The sequence below is a fragment of the Prionailurus bengalensis genome, chromosome X (assembly GCF_016509475.1).
Source record: "Prionailurus bengalensis isolate Pbe53 chromosome X, Fcat_Pben_1.1_paternal_pri, whole genome shotgun sequence".
Taxonomy (NCBI): domain Eukaryota; kingdom Metazoa; phylum Chordata; class Mammalia; order Carnivora; family Felidae; genus Prionailurus; species Prionailurus bengalensis.
In genome coordinates this window covers 6875145-6894303 of record NC_057361.1, presented here as the reverse complement: position 1 = coordinate 6894303, position 19159 = coordinate 6875145, and the positions used below count along the sequence as shown (strand labels likewise).

The 19159-nt window shown below is 51.8% G+C and overlaps 2 protein-coding genes across 7 annotated transcripts in view; one reads left to right on the top strand and one right to left on the bottom strand.

The window, feature by feature from the left end:
* GPR143 (G protein-coupled receptor 143) overlaps positions 1-19159 on the top strand; it is a 65047-nt gene that overhangs the window by 39284 nt on the left and 6604 nt on the right. For 2 of the 3 annotated variants that reach the window (XM_043571103.1, XM_043571102.1), the window contains one exon: positions 9541-9920. The exons of the other annotated variant lie outside the window; for it this stretch is intronic. In XM_043571103.1, the coding sequence (XP_043427038.1) occupies positions 9541-9635 (95 nt within the window). In that variant the 3' untranslated portion in view covers positions 9636-9920. Of the gene's footprint in view, positions 1-9540; positions 9921-19159 lie in introns of those variants that run through there. 3 annotated transcript variants of the gene reach the window in all.
* The window catches only part of TBL1X (transducin beta like 1 X-linked), a 234292-nt gene continuing 227789 nt past the window's right edge, over positions 12657-19159 (bottom strand). For all 4 annotated transcript variants that reach the window (XM_043571099.1, XM_043571098.1, XM_043571100.1 and 1 more), the window contains 2 exons: positions 17076-17177; positions 12657-16131 (listed from right to left, as the gene is read on the bottom strand). In XM_043571099.1, the coding sequence (XP_043427034.1) occupies positions 16105-16131; positions 17076-17177 (129 nt within the window). In that variant the 3' untranslated portion in view covers positions 12657-16104. The remainder of the gene's footprint in view (positions 16132-17075; positions 17178-19159) is intronic.

Below are 19159 nucleotides of genomic sequence, written 5' to 3'. Positions count from 1 at the left end.
TACATTGCTTTCCCCAAGGTGCTTTGCTTCTCTGCCATCTTGACTTCTCCCACAACCCATTGCTTCTCCCACAGTCCATTGCTTCTCCGCCGTCTTGGCCCTTCCCACAATACATTGCTTTTCCCACAGTTCATTACTTCTCCACCATCTTGACTTCTCCCACAACCCATTGCTTCTCCCACAGTCCATTGCTTCTCCGCCATCTTGGCCCTTCCCACAATACATTGCTTTTCCCACAGTTCATTACTTCTCCACCATCTTGACTTCTCCCACAACCCATTGCTTCTCCCACAATTCATGGCTTTTCTGCCATGTTGACCCTTCCCAGAATACATTGTTTTTCCCACAGTGCTTTGCTTCTCCGCCATCTTGACTTCTCCCACAACCCATTGCTTCTCCCACAGTTCATTGCTTTTCTGCCATCTTGGCCCTCCCACAATACATTGCTTTTCCCACAGTTCATTACTTCTCCACCATCTTGACTTCTCCCACAACCCATTGCTTCTCCCACAGTCCATTGCTTCTCCGCCATCTTGGCCCTTCCCACAATACATTGCTTTTCCCACAGTGCTTTGCTGAACTGCCGTTAACAGAGTGTCCCACGATCCTTTGCTTCTTCACCATTGGCCTTCGCACAATCCATTGCTTTTCTGCCATGTTGGCCCTTCCCAGAATACATTGTTTTTCCCACAGTGCTTTGCTGAACAGCCGTTAACGGAGTGTCCCACAGTCCTTTGCCTCTTCACCACTGGCCTTCGCACAATCCATTGCTTTTCCGCTATCTTGGCCCTTCCCACAATACATTGCTTTTCCCTCAGTGCTTTGCTTCTCCGCCATCTTGACTTCTCCCACAACCCATTGCTTCCCCCACAGTCCATTGCTTCTCCGCCATCTTGGCCCTTCCCACAATCCATTGCTTTTCCCACAGTTCATTACTTCTCCACCATCTTGACTTCTCCCACAACCCTTTGCTTCTCCCAGAGTTCATGGTTTTTCTGCCATGTTGGCCCTTCCCACAATACGTTGCATTTCCCACAGTGCTTTGCTGAACCGTTAAGTGTCCCACAATCCTTTGCTTCTCCGCCATTGGCCCTTCCCACTATCCATTGCTTCTCCCACAGTACATTGCTTCTCCGCCATCTTGACTTCTCCCACAACCCATTGCTTCTCCCAGAGTTCATTGCTTCGCCATCTTCTCCCACAATCCACTGCTTTTCCCACAGTTCATTTCCTAGCTGCCGTTAACGGACTCTACCAGAATCCTTTGCTTCTCCGCCGTCTTGGCTTCTCCCACAGTCCATTGCTTCTCTGCCATCTTGGCCCTTCCCACAGTACATTGCTTTTCCCACAGTGCTTTGCTGAACTGCCATTAACGGAGTATCCCACAGTCCTCTGCTTCTCCGCCATTGGCCGTTCCCACAGTCCATTGCTTTTCCGCCATCTTGGCCCTTCCCACAATACATTGCCTTTCCCACAGTGCTTTGCTGAATGCCGTTAACAGACTTTCCCACAGTCCTTTGCTTCTTCACCATTGGCCTTCCCACAACCCATTGCTTCTCCCACAGTTCATTGCTTCTCTGCCATCTTGACTTCTCCCACAATCCACTGCTTTTCCCACAGTTCATTGCCTAGCTGCCATTAACGGACTCAACCAGAATCCTTTGCTTCTCCACCACCTTGGCCCTTCCCAGAATACATTGCTTGTCCCACAGTGCTTTGCTTAACTGCCGTTAACAGATTTTCCCATAATCCTTTGTTTCTCCGCCATCATGGCTTCTCCCACAAGCCATTGCTTCTCCCACAGAGCTTTGCTTCTCTGCCATCTTGGCCCTTCCCAGAATACATTGCTTTTCCCACAGTGCTTTGCTGAGCCGCCATCAACGGACTCTCCCACAATCCTTTGCTTCGCTGCCATATTGGCCCTTCCCAGAATACATTGCTGTTCCCACAGTGCTTTGCTGCACCGTTAACGGACTCTCCCACAGTCCTTTGCTTTTCTACCATCTTGGCCCCTCCCTCAATCTATTGCTTCTCCCACAGTTCATTGCTTCTCCGCCATCTTGGTTTCTCCCACAATCCTGTGTTTCTCCGCCATCTTGGCCCTTCCCAGAGTACATAGCTTTTCCCACAGTGCTATGCCCAACCACCATTAATGGATTCTCCCACAATCCTTTGCTTTTCTGTCATCTTGGCCCTTCCCACAATCCATTCCTTCTCCCACAGTTCATTGCTTCTCCGCCATCTTGGCCCTTCGTACAATCCATTGCTTTTCCCACAGTTCATTGCCTAGCTGCTAACGGACTCTACCAGAATCCTTTGCTTCTCCAACATCTTGGCTTCTCTCACAATCCTTTGTTTCTCCGCCATCTTGGTCTCTGCCCCAACCCATTGCTTTTCCCAGTATTCACTGCCTAGCCACTGTTAACGGACTGTACCAGAATCTTTTGCTTCTCTGCCATATTGGCCCCTCCTACAATCCTTTGCTTCTCCGCCATCTTGGACCTTCCCAGAATACATTGCTTTTCCCACAGTGCCTTGCTTAACCACCGTTAACGAACTCTACACAATCCTTTCCCATCTCGGCTTCTCCCACAATCCACTGCTCCTCTCCCATTCTTGGCCTGTCTCATAATCCGTTGCTTCTCCTCCACTCTCTGCCCTTTTCCTGCTGACCTCTAGTCCTCACCTCCCTGAGAACCCATTGCTTTCCTTATAATCCAGTTATAATCCTTATAATTTCTGCAGCGGTTCCCCACTTCTAGTACACCAGTTTCTTCTCCCACCATTCCCTAGCTCCCCTGCAATCCAGTCCTTTTCCCACAGCTCTCTATCCTCCCACAATTTTTCCCAGTTTCTTTTTTTCTCTAACAATTCCTGTGATCCCTTGTCATTCCCACACAAATCACATTCTGCCTCTTCTCGACTGGCTCAACAGTTCTCTATTCTTCATAGTTTCATTGGTAGCAAAGTTGTGTATTCCACATTTTTCCATTCTCTCGCACAATGCTTTATTTTCCTAATTCCTTTCCCTACCATATTTTGTCACACAATTTCGTGTTTCTCCTATAATTCCTTGTTCTCATAACTGTCTCCCCAAATTTCCTTCTCTCCCCCATGAGCCTATGTTTTTCTCACAATTCCCTGTCTCTCCCACAATACCCTTTTTTTCCCCTCAAAATTCCTTCTTTTCTTTCACAATCCTGGTGTCCTTTTTGTTTGGCACAAATCTCTATTTTCCTTGGTGATTGTTTTATATCGTGTTGCCTTTTGTTTCCTTGTTAATTTATTTGGTCTCACAATTGCTTACCTCTCCCACAATCGAATTATTTTTCTCCTATAATCTGTTGTCCCTCCCACATTCCTAATCTGTCCCACAAAACAGTTTTCCTAGAGTTTGTTTTACAGTCTCCCACAGTTGCCCTTTCTCTTCCATGATCCGCTGTCATTCCCACAATACTTTATTGCTCTCACAAGTCCTTCTTTCCTTCCGTTGCCCACAATTTTCTCCCACAATTCGGGAATCTGTTGGCACTCAGAAGTCTGTATTTTTCTCAATACTTGTGATTTTTTTTTATTAAAAAAATTTTTTTTTCAACGTTTATTTATTTTTTGGGACAGAGAGAGACAGAGCATGAACGGGGGAGGGGCAGAGAGAGAGGGAGACACAGAATCGGAAACAGGCTCCAGGATCTGAGCCATCAGCCCAGAGCCCGACGCGGGGCTTGAACTCACGGACTGCGAGATCGTGACCTGGCTGAAGTCGGACGCTTAACCGACTGCGCCACCCAGGCGCCCCAATACTTGTGATTTTGACCACTTTTCATCTTTCTTGCAATCCTGTTTTTCCCACATTCTGTTCCTCTTTTCTCACATTAACTGTGTCTCCCATAATTCTCTCCCGTAATCTCATTTTCCCACTATTCCCATCTGTCTCGTAATACTGTTTTTCCCACAGTTCCGTATTTTGTCCCCCAGTTCTTTGTCTCACATAAGCCCTCTTGTTCCTACAGTTCCCCTTTCTTCTAAAACTGCATTATTACTGCAATTCCATGTTCATCCGGAGTTCTCTGTCCCAGAATTCCCTTTTCCCGAAAACTCCCCTTTGATGCCCCGTGATCCCTGGTCTTTCCCATGATGCGCTCTCCCAAGATTCTCTGCTTTAACCCCATATTTCAGCAATTCCTTTTCTTTTTTTGAGAGTTTGTGGGGGTGGGGCAGAGGGAGAGGAAGAGAGAGAATCCCAAGCAGACTCCGTGCTCAGCTTGGAGCCCAACATGGGGCTTGATCTCACAACCATGACATCATGACCTGAGCCAAAATTAAGAGTTAGGGTGCCTGGGTGCCTCAGTAGGTACATACGCAACTCTTGATTCGGGCTTGGGCCATGATCTCACCGTCCGGGGGCTCAAGCCCCACGTCAGGCTCTGCACTGACTGTGCGGAGGCTCCTTGGGATTCTCTCTGTCCCTTCCCCGGTTGCACGCCCACGCGAGCGCACGCGCTCTCGCTCTCTCAAAATAAGTAAAAGAGGTTTTCTTTTTTTATAGTCAGAGGCTTAACCAACTGAGCCACCCAGGCACCCACCCTCCCCGCCCCCCCCGCAATGCCATCTCTTAATGAAAATCGTTTCTTTCCAGTAATCCCTTGTCTTACGCACAGTGCCCTGTCTCCCCTATAATCCTCTTATGTCCCACAGCTCTCTTCTCGCTCAATTTCTTGTCACTCTTGCACTGCTTGGCCTCCCACGGTTCTTCGTTGCTTCGCGCGACTCCCCTTTTCTCACACGGGTCTTGCTCTCCCATAACCCTGTGTCTTTTCACACTTCGTTGTTCTCGCCCAGAGTTTGCTGTGTTTTGTTTTTGGTTGTTGATTTAGTACTTTTATTATTTTTAAATTCCAATATAATTACAGTGTCCGTTTAAGGTGTACAGCATAGCAGTCCAGCAATTCTGTACCTCAGTGCTCATCACCAGAAGTGTCCTCTTAATCTCCTTCACCTGTCACCCCTCCCCCGACCCACCTCCCCTCTGGTTCCATCAGTTCTCTATATTTAAGAGTCTGATGTTTTTGTCTCCCCCCCCCCGTTGTTTGTTTTGTTTTTTAAATTCTACGATGAGTGAAATCATATGGTATTTTTTCTGACTTTTTCCACTTAGCGTTATACCGTCTAGCTCCATCCATTTTGTTACAAATGGCAAGATTTCATTCTTTTAATGAAATTAAATATTTTACCTTATGTATATACCATCCCTTTATTCATCTGTTGATGGATACTTGAGTCGCTTCCCTAATTTAGTCATTGCAAATGATGCTGCAATAAACATCGAGTGCATCTTTCAAAATTTGTGGTGTTTGACTTTGTGTTTTTCGGTATGGAGTTTCCTCAAAAGTTATAAAGAGAACTACCTTATGATCCATCAATCACACTACTAGGTATTTACTCAAAGAATACAAAAATACTAACTCAAAGGGATATACGCACCCTGATGTTTATTGCAGTATCGTCTACAATAGCCACGCCACGGGAACAGCCCAACTGTCCACTGAAACTTTGCCATTTGCAACATCAAACACGTTTGATGAGCTAGAGAAGTATTATGCTGAGCGAAAGCAATGAGTCAGAGAAAGACCAATTCCAAAAAAAGCAGGGGGTGGGACGCCAACCAGGAAACAGGGTCTTAACTATAGAGCACAAGCGGATGGTCACCAGAGGGGAGGTGATGGGTGGGTGGGTAAAATACGTGATGGGGATTAAAGAGTGCACCTGTTGTGAGGAGTACGGAGTGTTGTATGGACTTGTTGAATCACGATATCGTACACCTGAAGCTAGTATTATAGTTACGTTAACTAACTGGAATTTAAATAAAAACTTTAAAAAATATCAGTGGACAACCAAAAGAAAAAAAAAAAACCAAGCAAAAAACACACTGCCCGTCTACCTTACGATTCATCATCCACCAAGATTGTTCCCACTATTTCCTGTCTCTGCCATAATACATTTCTTCTACAGTTTCCCTCGTTCTTCCCAATACCCTTTCTCCATAACCGTTTGTTGCTCCCACAGTTCCCCTTTCACTGCCCTGCTCTCGTCTTTCGCACGGGGCCCTATTTTTCTCACCATTCCCTTTTTCCCACAATGCTTGTCTTTCCCACAATTCCCCTTTCTCTATAATCCCTTTGTTCACATAATTGTTTTTTTAAGAGAGAGAGAGAGAGAGAGTGCGAATGGGGGGAGGGGCAGAGGGAGGAGAGAGAGAATCCTAAGCAGGCTCCACACTCAGCAAGGAGCCTAACGCAGGAGTCGATCCCACCACCCTGGCTGGGATCGTGACCTGAACCAAAACCAAGAGTCAGACGCTCAACCGACTGAGCCACCCAGGCGCCCCTCTCGTAATTCTGTCTCTGTCCCACGATTCGACTTCCTTTCCCATGATTCCTTGTCTCACTCACAGTCCCTGGCCGCCTGCAGTTCCTTCTCTCCCGCGATTCTTTTCCACGATCCCTTTTGTCCTACAGTGCCCTGTCTGTCCCACAGTTCTCCGTATTCTCCATAGCCTAGGTCTCTCCCAGTCCTCTTTCCCACGGCGTCCCCACTTTCCTCCACAGTTCTGGGTTCTTCATGGTCTCTCACAAGTCTGTTTTCTTCTACAGTGCCGTTCTCTTCCACATCCTGTCTCTTGTAAAATTTTGTTTCTGCTACTACTCTGTTCTTCCCCATAATTCCTTCTCACAATTGCCTGTTTCCCACAATTCTGTTTCTCCCCCAGTTCTCTCTCCCTTAATTTCTTATCGTCCCTGACAGCTCCGTCTCCCCCCAGGTTCCACCTCTCTCCCATAGTTCCTCATTCTCTCCAGAATTCCCGTTCTTTCCCATAGTTCTGTTCCCTCCTGTATTCCCTTGTGTCGTCCACAGTTCTCGCTCCCACAATTCCTTGTCTTACCCTTGGTTCCCTGTTGTCACTTGCTCTTCTCCTGAATGTAACACCAGGTGGCCCTGTGGATGGCACTTGCTAGGGAAGTGTGGAAGAGAGTGTGCCCGGGGCTCTGACTCTCGTGCTCCCTGGATCCAGTTCAACACTTGAAGGGGATCCAGGCCCTGGTGCCCTGTGTTCTCTGTGGCTCATGGGTGCCCACTGACGGGGCTTTCTGATCGAGGGCTGCGGGCTTTCAGGGGATCCGGGAGCAACAGGTGAGGTGCCTTCCCGAATCTCAGGTCTCCATGGGGCCGCGACGTTCCCAAGCACCTGTCTGGGGCTTGCGAGGGTCATTCGAGAGTCACTAGGAAGGGGGCTGGCCCTTGGGCGCCACGAGCTTGTGGGCATCTGCCTTTCCTGCAGGGACACTCGTCAGGTACTTGCCCTTTGCACCGATGGAATTCGTCCCAATCTCCCAATAGCCTCATTGGATTATCTTCTCAGAGACTTGCTCACTCGGCCAGCGTGTTCTCTCTGGAGACCTTCATGAGCAGAAGAGAGGATCCATGGAGGTCTAGGCCTGCCGGACCCACTGAAGTCCGCGCAGGCAGGGCTGGACTCGGGGGCCGTGGCTTCAGCAGCACTGGCATCTGAGAAAGTTGTCGTGGTGCAAATGGATTTCCTCTGCGGGGTCTCTGGGGGAGGATGAAAGAACCCGGAACTCTGAAAAAGCCACAGGATCCAGAGCAAGCCCCGAAGTGTGAGGTCACGGGGAGATGTCTAAAGCCCGGACCCTGATCACAAGCCACCGTGCGGTATTCCCCTGCAGTCTCTGTAAGGACCGCAGAAGTCACACAGACAAGTTCCCATGAGCTCAGGGTGTCCTCATAAACAGCGGGTGACCCTGTGAAAATGCGGTCTTTTTGAAGTGCCTGCCACCAGCTTCTCCGGCAGGAATGCGGTCCTGGAAGTGTCTCTTCCCAGCTGTGCCTGGTTTCCTGGAATCGCAGGCTCACTGATGCAAGCAGCGGGTCTCCCACCATCCCTGCCGGCACCCCAGACTCTCCTCAGGGTCCGCCTGCGGCCTCCATGGCCGGCGTGGGTCCTCCCACTGCCCGCTAAATTCACCTCTCTTCATGGGGCTCATCGAACTTGGTCTGACTTACCCAGACCCGTGTTCTCCCAGATTTCCTGTTCGCCCGGCACCGGGAGGAAGGTCGGAGTACGGTGGGGGGAGGGCGCTGCAGCACCGTGCTGGGTTTTTCTCGGTCACATCGGCGTGTCCTCCCGTAACCCAGGCCTTCCGAGGCGTTTCCGCAGACAGCTCTCCTGTTGCCTTGTCTTTTCCAGAGAACGCTAATGTTCTGTTCTTCCTTACGCGTTCCCCACAGCTGTGCACGTGTCTCTTTTTTAAGTTGTGCTGGTTCCCGCCGTTCTTCTTACTCATCAGTCCCAATTCCCCGGGGCACTGGTGCTGCACCCTGCTGATGGCAGGGCACTTGCTGCCCTGTGCTTATCCGTTCAGTACTTGTGTATTGAGCACATTCCATGTGCCAGGTGCTGTTTCAGGCACTACCACGGTGAGTACGACAGACCCCTCATCTAACGGGACTTTCCACTGTAGCAGCAGAGACAGAATGAAAAATACAAACGATTAGATCATCTTTCGGGTAGTGAAATACCATGGAGAAAAACAGAGCCATACGGGGCAGCGGAGTGATTTCAGGTCGGGTGTCCTGGATTTCTCCCTGAGGATGAGGTTCTCCCAGGGCCATTTGAATTAAGATCTGAGTGAGGTGTAGAAGGGAGCCATGAGAAAATCTGGAAAAGAGCTTTACAGGCAGAAGAGATTGTGCAAAGGCCCTGTGGCAGGACTGAGTCGGGAGCGAGAGAGAGAGGCCAGTGTGCCTGAGCATTGGGAGTGAACAGAGAGGGACGTGAGTGGAGACTACACTGACCGGCAAGGTCCACTGGTGGAGAGAGTTTGGGATTTGGAGGTTTTTGTGAAGGTTACTCACTTGCCCCACGCGCAGTTGAGAAGGCCACCCTTCTTTCTGTCTTCATCTCAACTGCCCACATCCAACCTGGAACCTGGCATGTAGGAGGCACGCCTGGATACTTGCAGAATGAAAAAAGAGTTCTGAGGTCTGTTCCAAAGGACGCCCCCAGGTTCTGAAGGAAGGTGTGTTACCAGAACGATTGAACACATCTTCAAGATTCCTCTTCTGGGAGGAATAATTCTGCTGTCCTTCACCCGCCTTTTCTTCCTGGAACCACGTGGCAGCAAGCATGAAAAGACCACTTGGAGGTGTTTTCGTGTGACAGAGGCTGGCGGTCTCCTCCGTGTGGGCCCCGTGGGGCCCTGGTGACCTTCGCACCCCCCCCACCCCCGTGGCAGCTGTCCCGATGGTCACCCAAGCGCACCGTGATCCCGTGCTCCTCGGTCCGACAGCACAGGGCCCCGAAGCCCCCGTGTTGGCCCACGTGGTTTCTGTTTGGTCTGTGGCATCCACGCGGTTCTGCTGAGACGCACACGTGGCTGCCCAGGGCAGACGCTTGGGAAAAGGGGCAGAAAATGGCCGCGAGGTCCTGCATCAGTTGCTGACAAGAGACCCTCTTCTCCCCAGGTTCCGACGCCAGCACGGTTGAAATCCATGTCACAAGCGGGTCCCGCAATGAAAATGAGGTGGAATCTGTTCCCGAACCCCAGGGAGACCTCTGAGGGGGACGTGACAGGGGTCTGGTCCCCCCATCCTCAGGTTCTGCGTTTCTCACTCTTGAGAACTGCATTCTCCCCACAAACCTTCCCGTCCTCACCGTGTTGTAACAGTTCCTTCCCGAGGAGGAGCCGTGGTAAGAGACGCGATCCGTGAGCACGAGCTTGGGAACAGAGAGAGAATCCCTTCCAGACCAGACATAGCAGCTACTCTCCACTCTTCTGAGGTTGCCTATAATGTAAAGGCCAGACCCAGGTCCTTAGAAAAGTGAATAAAGTCGTCGTAACTGAGCTCCAGGCCTGGCTCGCGTGCTGTCTGAACAACACCTCTAGCAAATGCTCTTGAGCAAGGTCTTGATGACGTAGCCCCTGGTCCCCATGCTGTGCTGAGCAGTGACCTGGTCTAAGGACTCCTTGGCCCTGACTGACACCATTTCCCAGGTTAGAATCTTTGTATCAGTTGAAATATAGGTCTATCCAGGTGGATCTATAGGTATATATTTTAAGTTTTTAAATGTATTTATGGGCAAAATATCGTCGCATGCATTGGAGTTACAGGCCACATGGGAAGATCCATAGAAAAAGCAAGGCGGTGTTTTCCCGGGACACCACAGACCGCCCGGCCACGGGACACCTCCCTTCTGGTCAAGGACGCCCTTTTGCTCTAGAAAAGCCGTCCAGGAAGCTTCTGGACTTGTACTCTTAGAGAGTCGCCTGGCTGCAGCAGCACTCGGGGCACACCTGCACTGTGGCCACGGTGCCCTGGGCATGCGCATTCCTGAGGATGGGGCCAAGCTACGTCACTCCCCCCACCTTGATCCAAAGCGTCAGGGGCGTGCGAAGGAAGCTTAGCTTTTCGGAGCGGTATGTGCCTTCTTTATCTGCCTCCGCGTGGACTCTCCAGTCCCCATCAGCACCAGAAGCCCCTCTTCTGCTTGAGGACCCCCCCTCAACAGCATGAGGCCAGCCCTCCCCCCCACCTCCGCCTGTAGGCACAGGTACTAGCTTTCACACCTCCCTGGCCGAGCCAGTCTAGTTAGCAGCTAGCGCCCGAGGGAGAGGGCCGCAGAGAAGCAGGTCTGGAGAGGGGCCGAGGGGCCACTCCGGTGTCATGTCCACACGTGGGCAGTGCCCGGGGCTGTGTCTGTGTGCACCTCCCCTGCATGGGCCTGGTCCTCCAGGATCCCTCAGAGGGCCCGGTATCGTCGTTTGTTGTTTTTGCCTTACACCAGTGAGTCAGGTTCAGAGACTTGCAAGGAAGAACCCTTTCTGATCTGATGATCCACTGACAACCCCTCCGAGATGGGGTGGCCAAGTCCCCAGCTGGCGCAGCGGTTATGCCTGAGTGAGTTGGGGGGGGGGGGGACTGAAAGCCAGAAGATGCATGAATATCCCCTCACGCCTACTTGCCGGGCAGCGAGCGGGCCCGTGCGGTGGAGAACTTGCAAATGAACATCACGGACGGGCACCGAGTCCATCTAGTGAAGAGAAGGGACAACGGAGCAAACCCGGGGATAAGCCAGAAAATGACGGGCTGCTCGGTTGTAAGCAGTCTCCCTGTCAGGCTGGTTGCTGCGGGGGCATCTGATTACCGTTTTGTAGATGGTGGGTGTGAAAGCAATGATCCAGTGGAGAGAAAGCAACACTGATGGGAGAGAAGTTTTCAAAAAGGTGAGGAGACCGGGCCCCAGCAGTCTGGGCTGGGACGCGACAGATGGGTGGCCGGGAGTGTAGTTTGGGTGGAAAAGAGGAGGCTGTTCCCCTCAGGCAGCTTTCATAGGACTTCGGTTTATCAGCCGGTCGGCTTATCACAGCACGAAAACCCTCGTGAGGACTCCACTCGCTCCCCGCTCCCAAAATGCCCTCACGCCCCTTTCCCAGCGTGCAGTTTGAGGACGTACCCCACCCGGCTGCTTTCCTGTGGTTTCTCCTGGTGACGTGTGCTCAAGGAACACTGCTCCCAGCCGGAGCCCCTGTCCTCGGAGCGCGGACGCCGTGCATGGGTCCTCACGCTCCCCCCGTGGTGCCCCACGCCCTGTCCACCCCCTTGCACGGCTTACCTTGTCACGGAGGAGACAAGATGTGGACGATGAAAAGTTCTCTGCTGAGCGACTGGAAGCTTGGGATGCCCCAAATTACGTAAGTTTCCTTTATAGTAGGAAGAATCCCCCTGAGAGCTATAGGTGACCCAGCATTGCTGCTGAAGCCACCAAAGCCACACATCACACGTGCCTTTATCCTGGGGACTCCCATCTTTCCAGGACCTTCCTACGGCTTGAGTGTGCCTCACCCCATTTCCCGAAACATGGGAACGTGCTTGGTCAACTTGGCAGGTGTTAGAAAAGGCAGCAGGCTGAGCCCCCAGACAACACGGGGACCGCAGCCCTCTGCTTTGTTGTAGCGCAGGGTCGGGCTGGACTTGGAGGGAACGATACCATGACCTTGTCTGTGACTCCTACGGCAAAAGTACCCGTACAGCACTCCCTGCCTCTCCTCAACTGCCCCCTCCCTAACCCTGGGACGGCAGTGCCCAGTCATTATGTAGCACCCCCACCCCCCACCAATTGATTAAAGTGACAGGAAGCACCTGCTAGATGTGCTACATTCGAGACCCTGGTAGACGTCTGAAGGGTAGCCTGTGTCCTAAACTCACCCGTGTCCTAGGACTCGGGTTCTCCAAGTTAAAGCTAATCCTTGAACGCAAAGCCCCAGCAAAGCAAGCTGCTGATAGGGGAACACTCACTTGCTTTGAGTTTTGACCACAACCAGCCTGGAAGAAAGTGATGAAGAAACACACGAACACATGCTTCGTTTATACAACACGTTACGGTAACTGGGGGCCGCCGCTCCTGCCACATCGTGCTGTTCCGTTCCCTTGGCCCTACATCAGCCCAGCAATCCTGCCAAGAGGCCCTCAAGTTACGGTCTTCCTGAGAAAATGCAGTTTGCTCTTCATTCATCCATGTCCCCGCGGGCCCAACCAGGAGTTAACCGAGCGAGACCCAAGAAAGCACAGCCACCAAGTTCTCTAATATCAAAATAGAGCAATTTATTCAAGACACTGAGTATGATCTGTTGATTTTCTCTTGAAACAAATGAGCTACGACACACAAAGTGATTCTTCTTCTCAGAGAGCGTGAAGGTGAGTGGGGGTGGAGGACGACGAAACGGGGGGGGATGTGAACGGAACCGAATCTAGAAAATGCAGACAGAGGACCACATCTGGCTGTACGTCTGACACAGACAATAAAAACTGCAGAAGCCAGAATTCAAAACTTCAGTGAGTGGCGGAAGGAACATTTCTGCATTTGACAAGAAACAGGATAAAAGAAAGAAAAAACAAGATGGAACAGAAGGTTAAAAAATAGAGTAAAGTAACAAGGAATAAAGCAGACCCTTACATTTGACAAAGTGCACTTCACTGGGCTCCGCGATCTAGTTTTAGAAAGACAGGATGGAGGTCAAGTCCCGGGTGTCGTGTGGGGTCAGAGGGTTTAGACCCTGTGGTGCAGGACATGCTCTTGGTCACTTCAGACCCCAGGACCCGCTCTTGGTCATTTCAAGCCCGAGCGAAGATTCCAGGAAGGATGACTGTGTTACTCTGCTTTCAGAATCAAGGTTCAATTTGGTCACTAAGACTTCAGCGTTTACCCACCATTGTTTAAGAGCCGTAAACAATGGCAAACAGGAACTTCCCACGAGGGCCACCCCTCGGTGAAGGGGAACCTCCCGGCTTGCTGGAAGTCGCCGACGTGAGAGGCTCAGCGGACAGCTGTCGTGCCGAGGGTGGGGGTGGGCCGGAGGCCTGCCCTGCGTGCTCAGGCTCCGTCCCTCTTCAGGCCCGGGTGCTCCTCTCCTGCGGCTGCTGGGGGTAGGGTGGGGGGGGGAGGCAGGGTTGGGGACCATCTGCCTCTGTCACCCCAGCTCCATTCTGTGCCTTGCAGCCCGTGGCTCCCAGCTGATCATTCCCACGTGATTCAGACTTATGAATCACGAGGCTAAAGCCCACAGCTCCACAGGACCCCGGCCACTGACGTCCACGGGAAGCTTATCTAGTGAACCCGAGAGGACATCCCACCATGACCGCCCGACGTCGACTGGCTTGTAAGACACGAGCCACATGCTGACCGTGGCCCAACCCTCAACAACTTCTCTGCAGAGGTGACATTTTTACTTGGGGTAGGGGTCAAGACGGTGTTGGTCTGGATCCCCAGCAAACAGCGTCCCATACCTAATGATTTCTTAGGGCAGGCGGTCGTCGTCTGCGACCTTCAAAAACGGGAATGTGACGCCACAGAATTCGGACCTTCCGGGCTAAACACTTAGGGAACGGAGCCTGAATCAAATACCCAGCTTGTACACAGAGCCCTTTTTGGTCTTCTACAGACGGGGCTTGCATAACTTGGGTATCCAAGGGGAGGGCAATGAACGATCTAGAAGGAAGAACACACCCTGGCTGTTGCCGCCGGTCCCTGCACATTCCACGTTCTGCGGGAGGCCGCCGTCCTGCCGGCTGGATTTTGGCTTCACGGACAGACGCCACCCTCCAAACGACACCCTGTCTCACTGCTGGGACGCGCACCCAGCCGAAGCGTGCCCCCGACCGGCACCCCTGCCCCCGGGCCTGACCAGCTTCCTCGCCCCTTCGTATGCCCGCTGGGAAACAGAGGAGAGAAGAGGCCCAATCTTTCGCTCCTTCCCCGATGCTAATGTAAAAAACAGGTCAGTGTCGGGTTAGGACGAGAGTACAAAGGGCACCTGATCCAATGAAAGGAAACTCCTCTAGGAACACAAAGCCATGTTTAATTTTTTAAAAACAGTAAAAAGATTCATTAAAAAAAAAAATCTTTCTCCTGGTCTCTCGTGAGAGAAAGAAACGATGAAGACGGCAGAAATTATTAGTGATGTTCTACCTACGTAATTCGCCTTCAGGACTGAGAGTCTCCCTTTCCCGTTCGTTTCTGTCACTATCACACCGGGTGAGATCCCGGAGGCTTTTAGGTGAGCTGTGCCAGGACCGGTCAACCGCTCTCGGTGAAGCGACCGTGGGTACTCAGAGCGCCGTGAACGAGAGGTCGCTAACAGGTGACAGGGAGCCCAGCTGTCAGTGTGGATGGCTTCTTCAATTCCGTTTGGTTTGGGAAGTGCTTCCTGGGGTCAGAGGGCTCTGTTCTTGACCCCTTTCGTGCCAGCTACGAGGGTGAACGCCCCCGAAACGACGCGACACTCTTCTTTGAACCAAAAAGCGCCGGGATTTGCGTCTCTCGCTGCTGCAGAAGCATCCCCCCGCCGACCCCCAGGACCCACCCAGACTTTTCCACCCAGATTCCTAACCGCCTTTCACGATGCTGCAGGGAACGGAAAGGCCACCTCAGACCCTGCCTGTGTCCTAAGATTTGCTTAAAATATGAATCACACAAAGCTCTCTGTGTCTGATGGCCATTTTAGGATTTTAAAATTGTTTTAACATAAAAATATTTTTTTTTTTTCCAAAAATACTCCGGGCTCTTTCTCTTATAAGTATTTTTTTTTTCTCCTGTAAAAAGTCCCCGTGCCCTGCCTTCTTACATAAAGCACTTATTATGCGCCGAAAGTGCCCTTGAGACCGAAGATCCGAAGCAACTATGAGAAAGGGACAGCGAGTGAGCGAGGGGCGGTGAGGGAGAGGGAGGAAGGGCGGAGGGGAGGACGAAAGGACGGGAAAGCCGACCGTCAGAGATTCCGGCATGGTGTCCACGAGGCTGCCTCTACGGAAGGTGTAGTCAAACCAACACCACACCGCGCGAAGGAGAGGTGGAGGGGGCACACAGTGGGAAGGAAGCAACAAACCAAAACCAGTTTCCATCTCAGACCAAAGGCCCCCGGACGACAGGATTCCAGCCAATAGAAAAACCACCGGACAAAGAAGATTCTAGAAAATAGAAAGTGTTGGGATTACAAAGTTGCGCATTTCATCGGTACAAACTGGTCTTTGAACATCCTCTGTGAGAGCAAGTGCAGTGTCCAAATTGTTAGGGGGAAAAAACGAACCCACCACGTGGAGGAGAGTCCCGTCCCCCACTTTTGGTTTTATCACAGCATTTTTCTTTTTTCTTTTCTTTTTTCTTTTTTGGCACAGCTTTTTTTGTTTTCTCTTTTCTCCTCTTCGTCTTTTCTCAACTATCAGAGCCTGTTCTGGATGGAAAGCAAACCGTGCCCCGCCTAGCCGGCGGCTCCATGCTTCCCAGGCTGAATGTTCTGGGTGGAAACCATTCCTTCCCCCTTTGATATGACTGTGTATGTTTCTGGTTTAAACTTCTTGATGAAGATTACGAGAAAGTAGAGACTCCTGTGGCCAGGATGAACTGATTTCCAAGTACACTCTAATGCAAGTCAAGTTCGTACAGTTTTGGAGCGGAAAGAACGGTGTCTGAGCATTGCTGCTTCACACATTCACTGCTGGTCCGTTAGAATTCTCTTCTAGAATAGTTTGTGTTTACTTTCGGAGATCTAAAACACACACCTGGAAGGAAACAGAAGGTGCCTCTTATCTTCACAGATGACAGCAAGATGCCTTTTGAGCCCCTGGACCAACTCCGGCCCGCCACCCATGTTCTGTTAATAAAGTTTTATTGGCAGCTTTAATAAAAGGCTAGTGTGCGAGCACGTGACCCAGCAACGCCAAGCAAACAGCACTACGTGGAAGCTCCAGGTCGAGGGCAATGCCAGGAACCAGTGGGGGAGGGGCGGGCTACGTGATGGAGAGGACGACTCCAGCCCGAGCACACAGACGATGGGAACATTTGCGGCCCTCGCTGACAGTCACCGAGCCAGCCCCACTGCTGCCCCCCGCCTTGGGGCTCATGGCAAGCCCAAGTGCGGGAACGAACCAAGAGGCTAGACATCTCACGGGAGCAGAATAAGACCCGGAGGCCATGCCTTTATCACAAGAGGTCAGGGTCACAAACACGGAACTAAGCCAGGAGCAAGTTTCTCAGCCTCGGCACCGGTGACACCTAGAGCCAGATCCTTCCCCGCTCCGGGGGCCATTCTGCGCGTTGTGGGAGGACTGGCGACCTCCCTGCCCTCCACGCACCAGATGCCAGGAGCGCCCCTGTCAAAGTAGTGACAGCCCACAGTGCCTCCTGACATTGTGACAGGGCAGGATCACCCCTGTGGCATCCTCACGGGGCAGAATGCCCCTAAGAAAATGCTGGCCAGAATGACAACCTGGAAGGGAGGAAGAGGTGGCCATTCACAGATGGTGCTAACCCAGGGGTCAGCCCAGAAGTTTCCTTCACCAGAAGCACGTCTGTTCAGCGCCTGCGTGCAAAGCGGTCAGAGGCCAGGGCCCGTCACACCCCCTGCACCTGCACTCCGGTATCCGCTGCCCGATGTTTCGTCTTTGTGCCCCGCCCCGCCCTTCCCCTCCCCGCCCCTCCCCGGCAAACCACAGGTGCTGCTTACAGAGCCATCGGACGCGCTGGCACCCACTTTGTCCCCTCGGGCATTCCAGCACACCTCGAAGATGCCGCCAGTGCCTCGGTAGCTGTGGACAAGACTTCCACTCTGTAAAGCAAAGCAGTCATCACTTATGATGCAAAAGGACACTCGAAACACGGACGCGGTAGCCGGGGCACCTGGGTGCTCTGTCGGTTAAGCGTCCGACTCCTGGTTTTGGCTCAAGTCATGATCTCGCGGTCGTGAGATGCGGCTCTGCGCTAGGCAGGGAGCCTGCTTGAGATGTTCTCTCTCTCTCACCCTTTGCCTCTCCCTAACTCACGTACCCGCCTCGATCTCATGCTCTCAAAGCATTACACACGAAACAAAACATGGAGGTGGTGCAGTGGGCACTCCTTTGGACGTTATCCTGAAATGTCATCACAGATACATTATCTCAGGTATTTCTGACACCTAGAAATGAAAACGACTTGCAATAAGGTCTCCAGCGGCTGTAGACACAGGCCTCTCAGACTTCCTATGAGATGGGAACAGGGGAAGGAGCAAGCCAACAACGTTACGTACGTTTTTTTTTTTTATATTCACACAGTACCCTCCCTGAGGATTAAAGTGAGCTTTAAAATGTCTCAAAGAGGGGCGCCAGGGTGGCTCTGTCTGTTAAGTGTCGGACTCTCGGCTTTGGCTCAGGTCATGATCTCATGGTTCACGGGTTTGAGCCCTGGGTCAGGTTCCGCATGGACAGTGCAGAGCCTGCTTGGGATTCTCTCTCTCCTTCTCTGTCTCAAAAATAAACAAACGTTAACAAAATAGTAACACAACAAATAAAATGTCTCAAAGAGGGGGCACCTGGCTGGCCCAGTTGAGCTTGTGACTCTTGATCGTGGATGGGGTTGTAAGTTCGAGCCCCACATTGGGTGGAGAGTTTACTTAAAGTCTTTAAAAACATAAATAAGGGGTGCCTGGATGGCTCATCGGTTAAGTATCTGACTTTGGCTCAGGTCACGGTCTCATGTTCGCAAGTTCGAGCCTCGCGTCGGGCTCTGTGCCGACAGCTCGGAGCCTGGACCCTGCTTCCGATTCTGTGTCTCCCTCTCTCTCTGCCCCTCCCCCGCTCGCTGTCTCTCAAAAATAAATAAAAATGTTAAAAAAAAAAAAACAAGTAAAATGTCTCTGAATTTTGTGATTTCTAAAACGGGGGTGACAGGGTTTGACGACTTTTTGACAGCAGGCAGCACTTAATGAATGAGGTCATGCTGCAGACCCGCCCATCACGATTTCTAGTGTTTCACCGAAAGCCTGTCACGTTCCTGGCGTGGGGCTGGGGGGTTTCTGGGAGGCCTGTCTGGGGCCGCACAACTCGCCTTGGTGTCAGGCTGCCTGCACGCAGGGCCCACCATCGCCTCTCCTTCTGCGAGAGAACTGGTTTATGTACGGCACTCCCCGGGGAGCCTGAGGTCTCCGCGGACGCCCGCACCCCCATGCCAGTGAACTTGGCTCACTACCCCCTTTCCCTGCCACAAGAGGCCATGGGCTGGAGAATGCAAATCCATCTGAAGGTCAACCCAGCCAAAGGGGATCAAGAAGGTGGGTCAGATTAAAAGGACAGAAGCGGGGCACGTAATCCACCCTGAGATCCAACAGAACAGGTCACAGGCTGTTTTCAACACCTCCTACCGTAACAGCATTTGTCTTCCGTCAGGAGAGCCGAGAGCTGACTGCCCGATACAATACTCTGTACTGGGGGTGCCTGGTGGCTCAGTTAAGTGTCTGACTCCCGATTGTGGCTCAGGTCACGATCGCAGGGCTCGGGAGTTGGAGCCTCACCTCGGGCTCTGCGCTGACAACGCGAAGCCCGCTTCGGATTCTCGGTTTCCCTCTCTCTCCGCCTCTTTCAAAAATCACTTAAAAAATCTTCTGTGCTATACCAGTTCCTGCCATTCCACTCTCTATATTCAGAATGCTATTTACCCTCAGTTATGGCTGCAGGTACTTACAGAGGCTACGCTGAACCAAACATTCTCTTTTAGTTCTGATAACACGACGACCCACCATTGACCTATCCTTTGCTAGCCGAACGCCGTTTCAGTCAA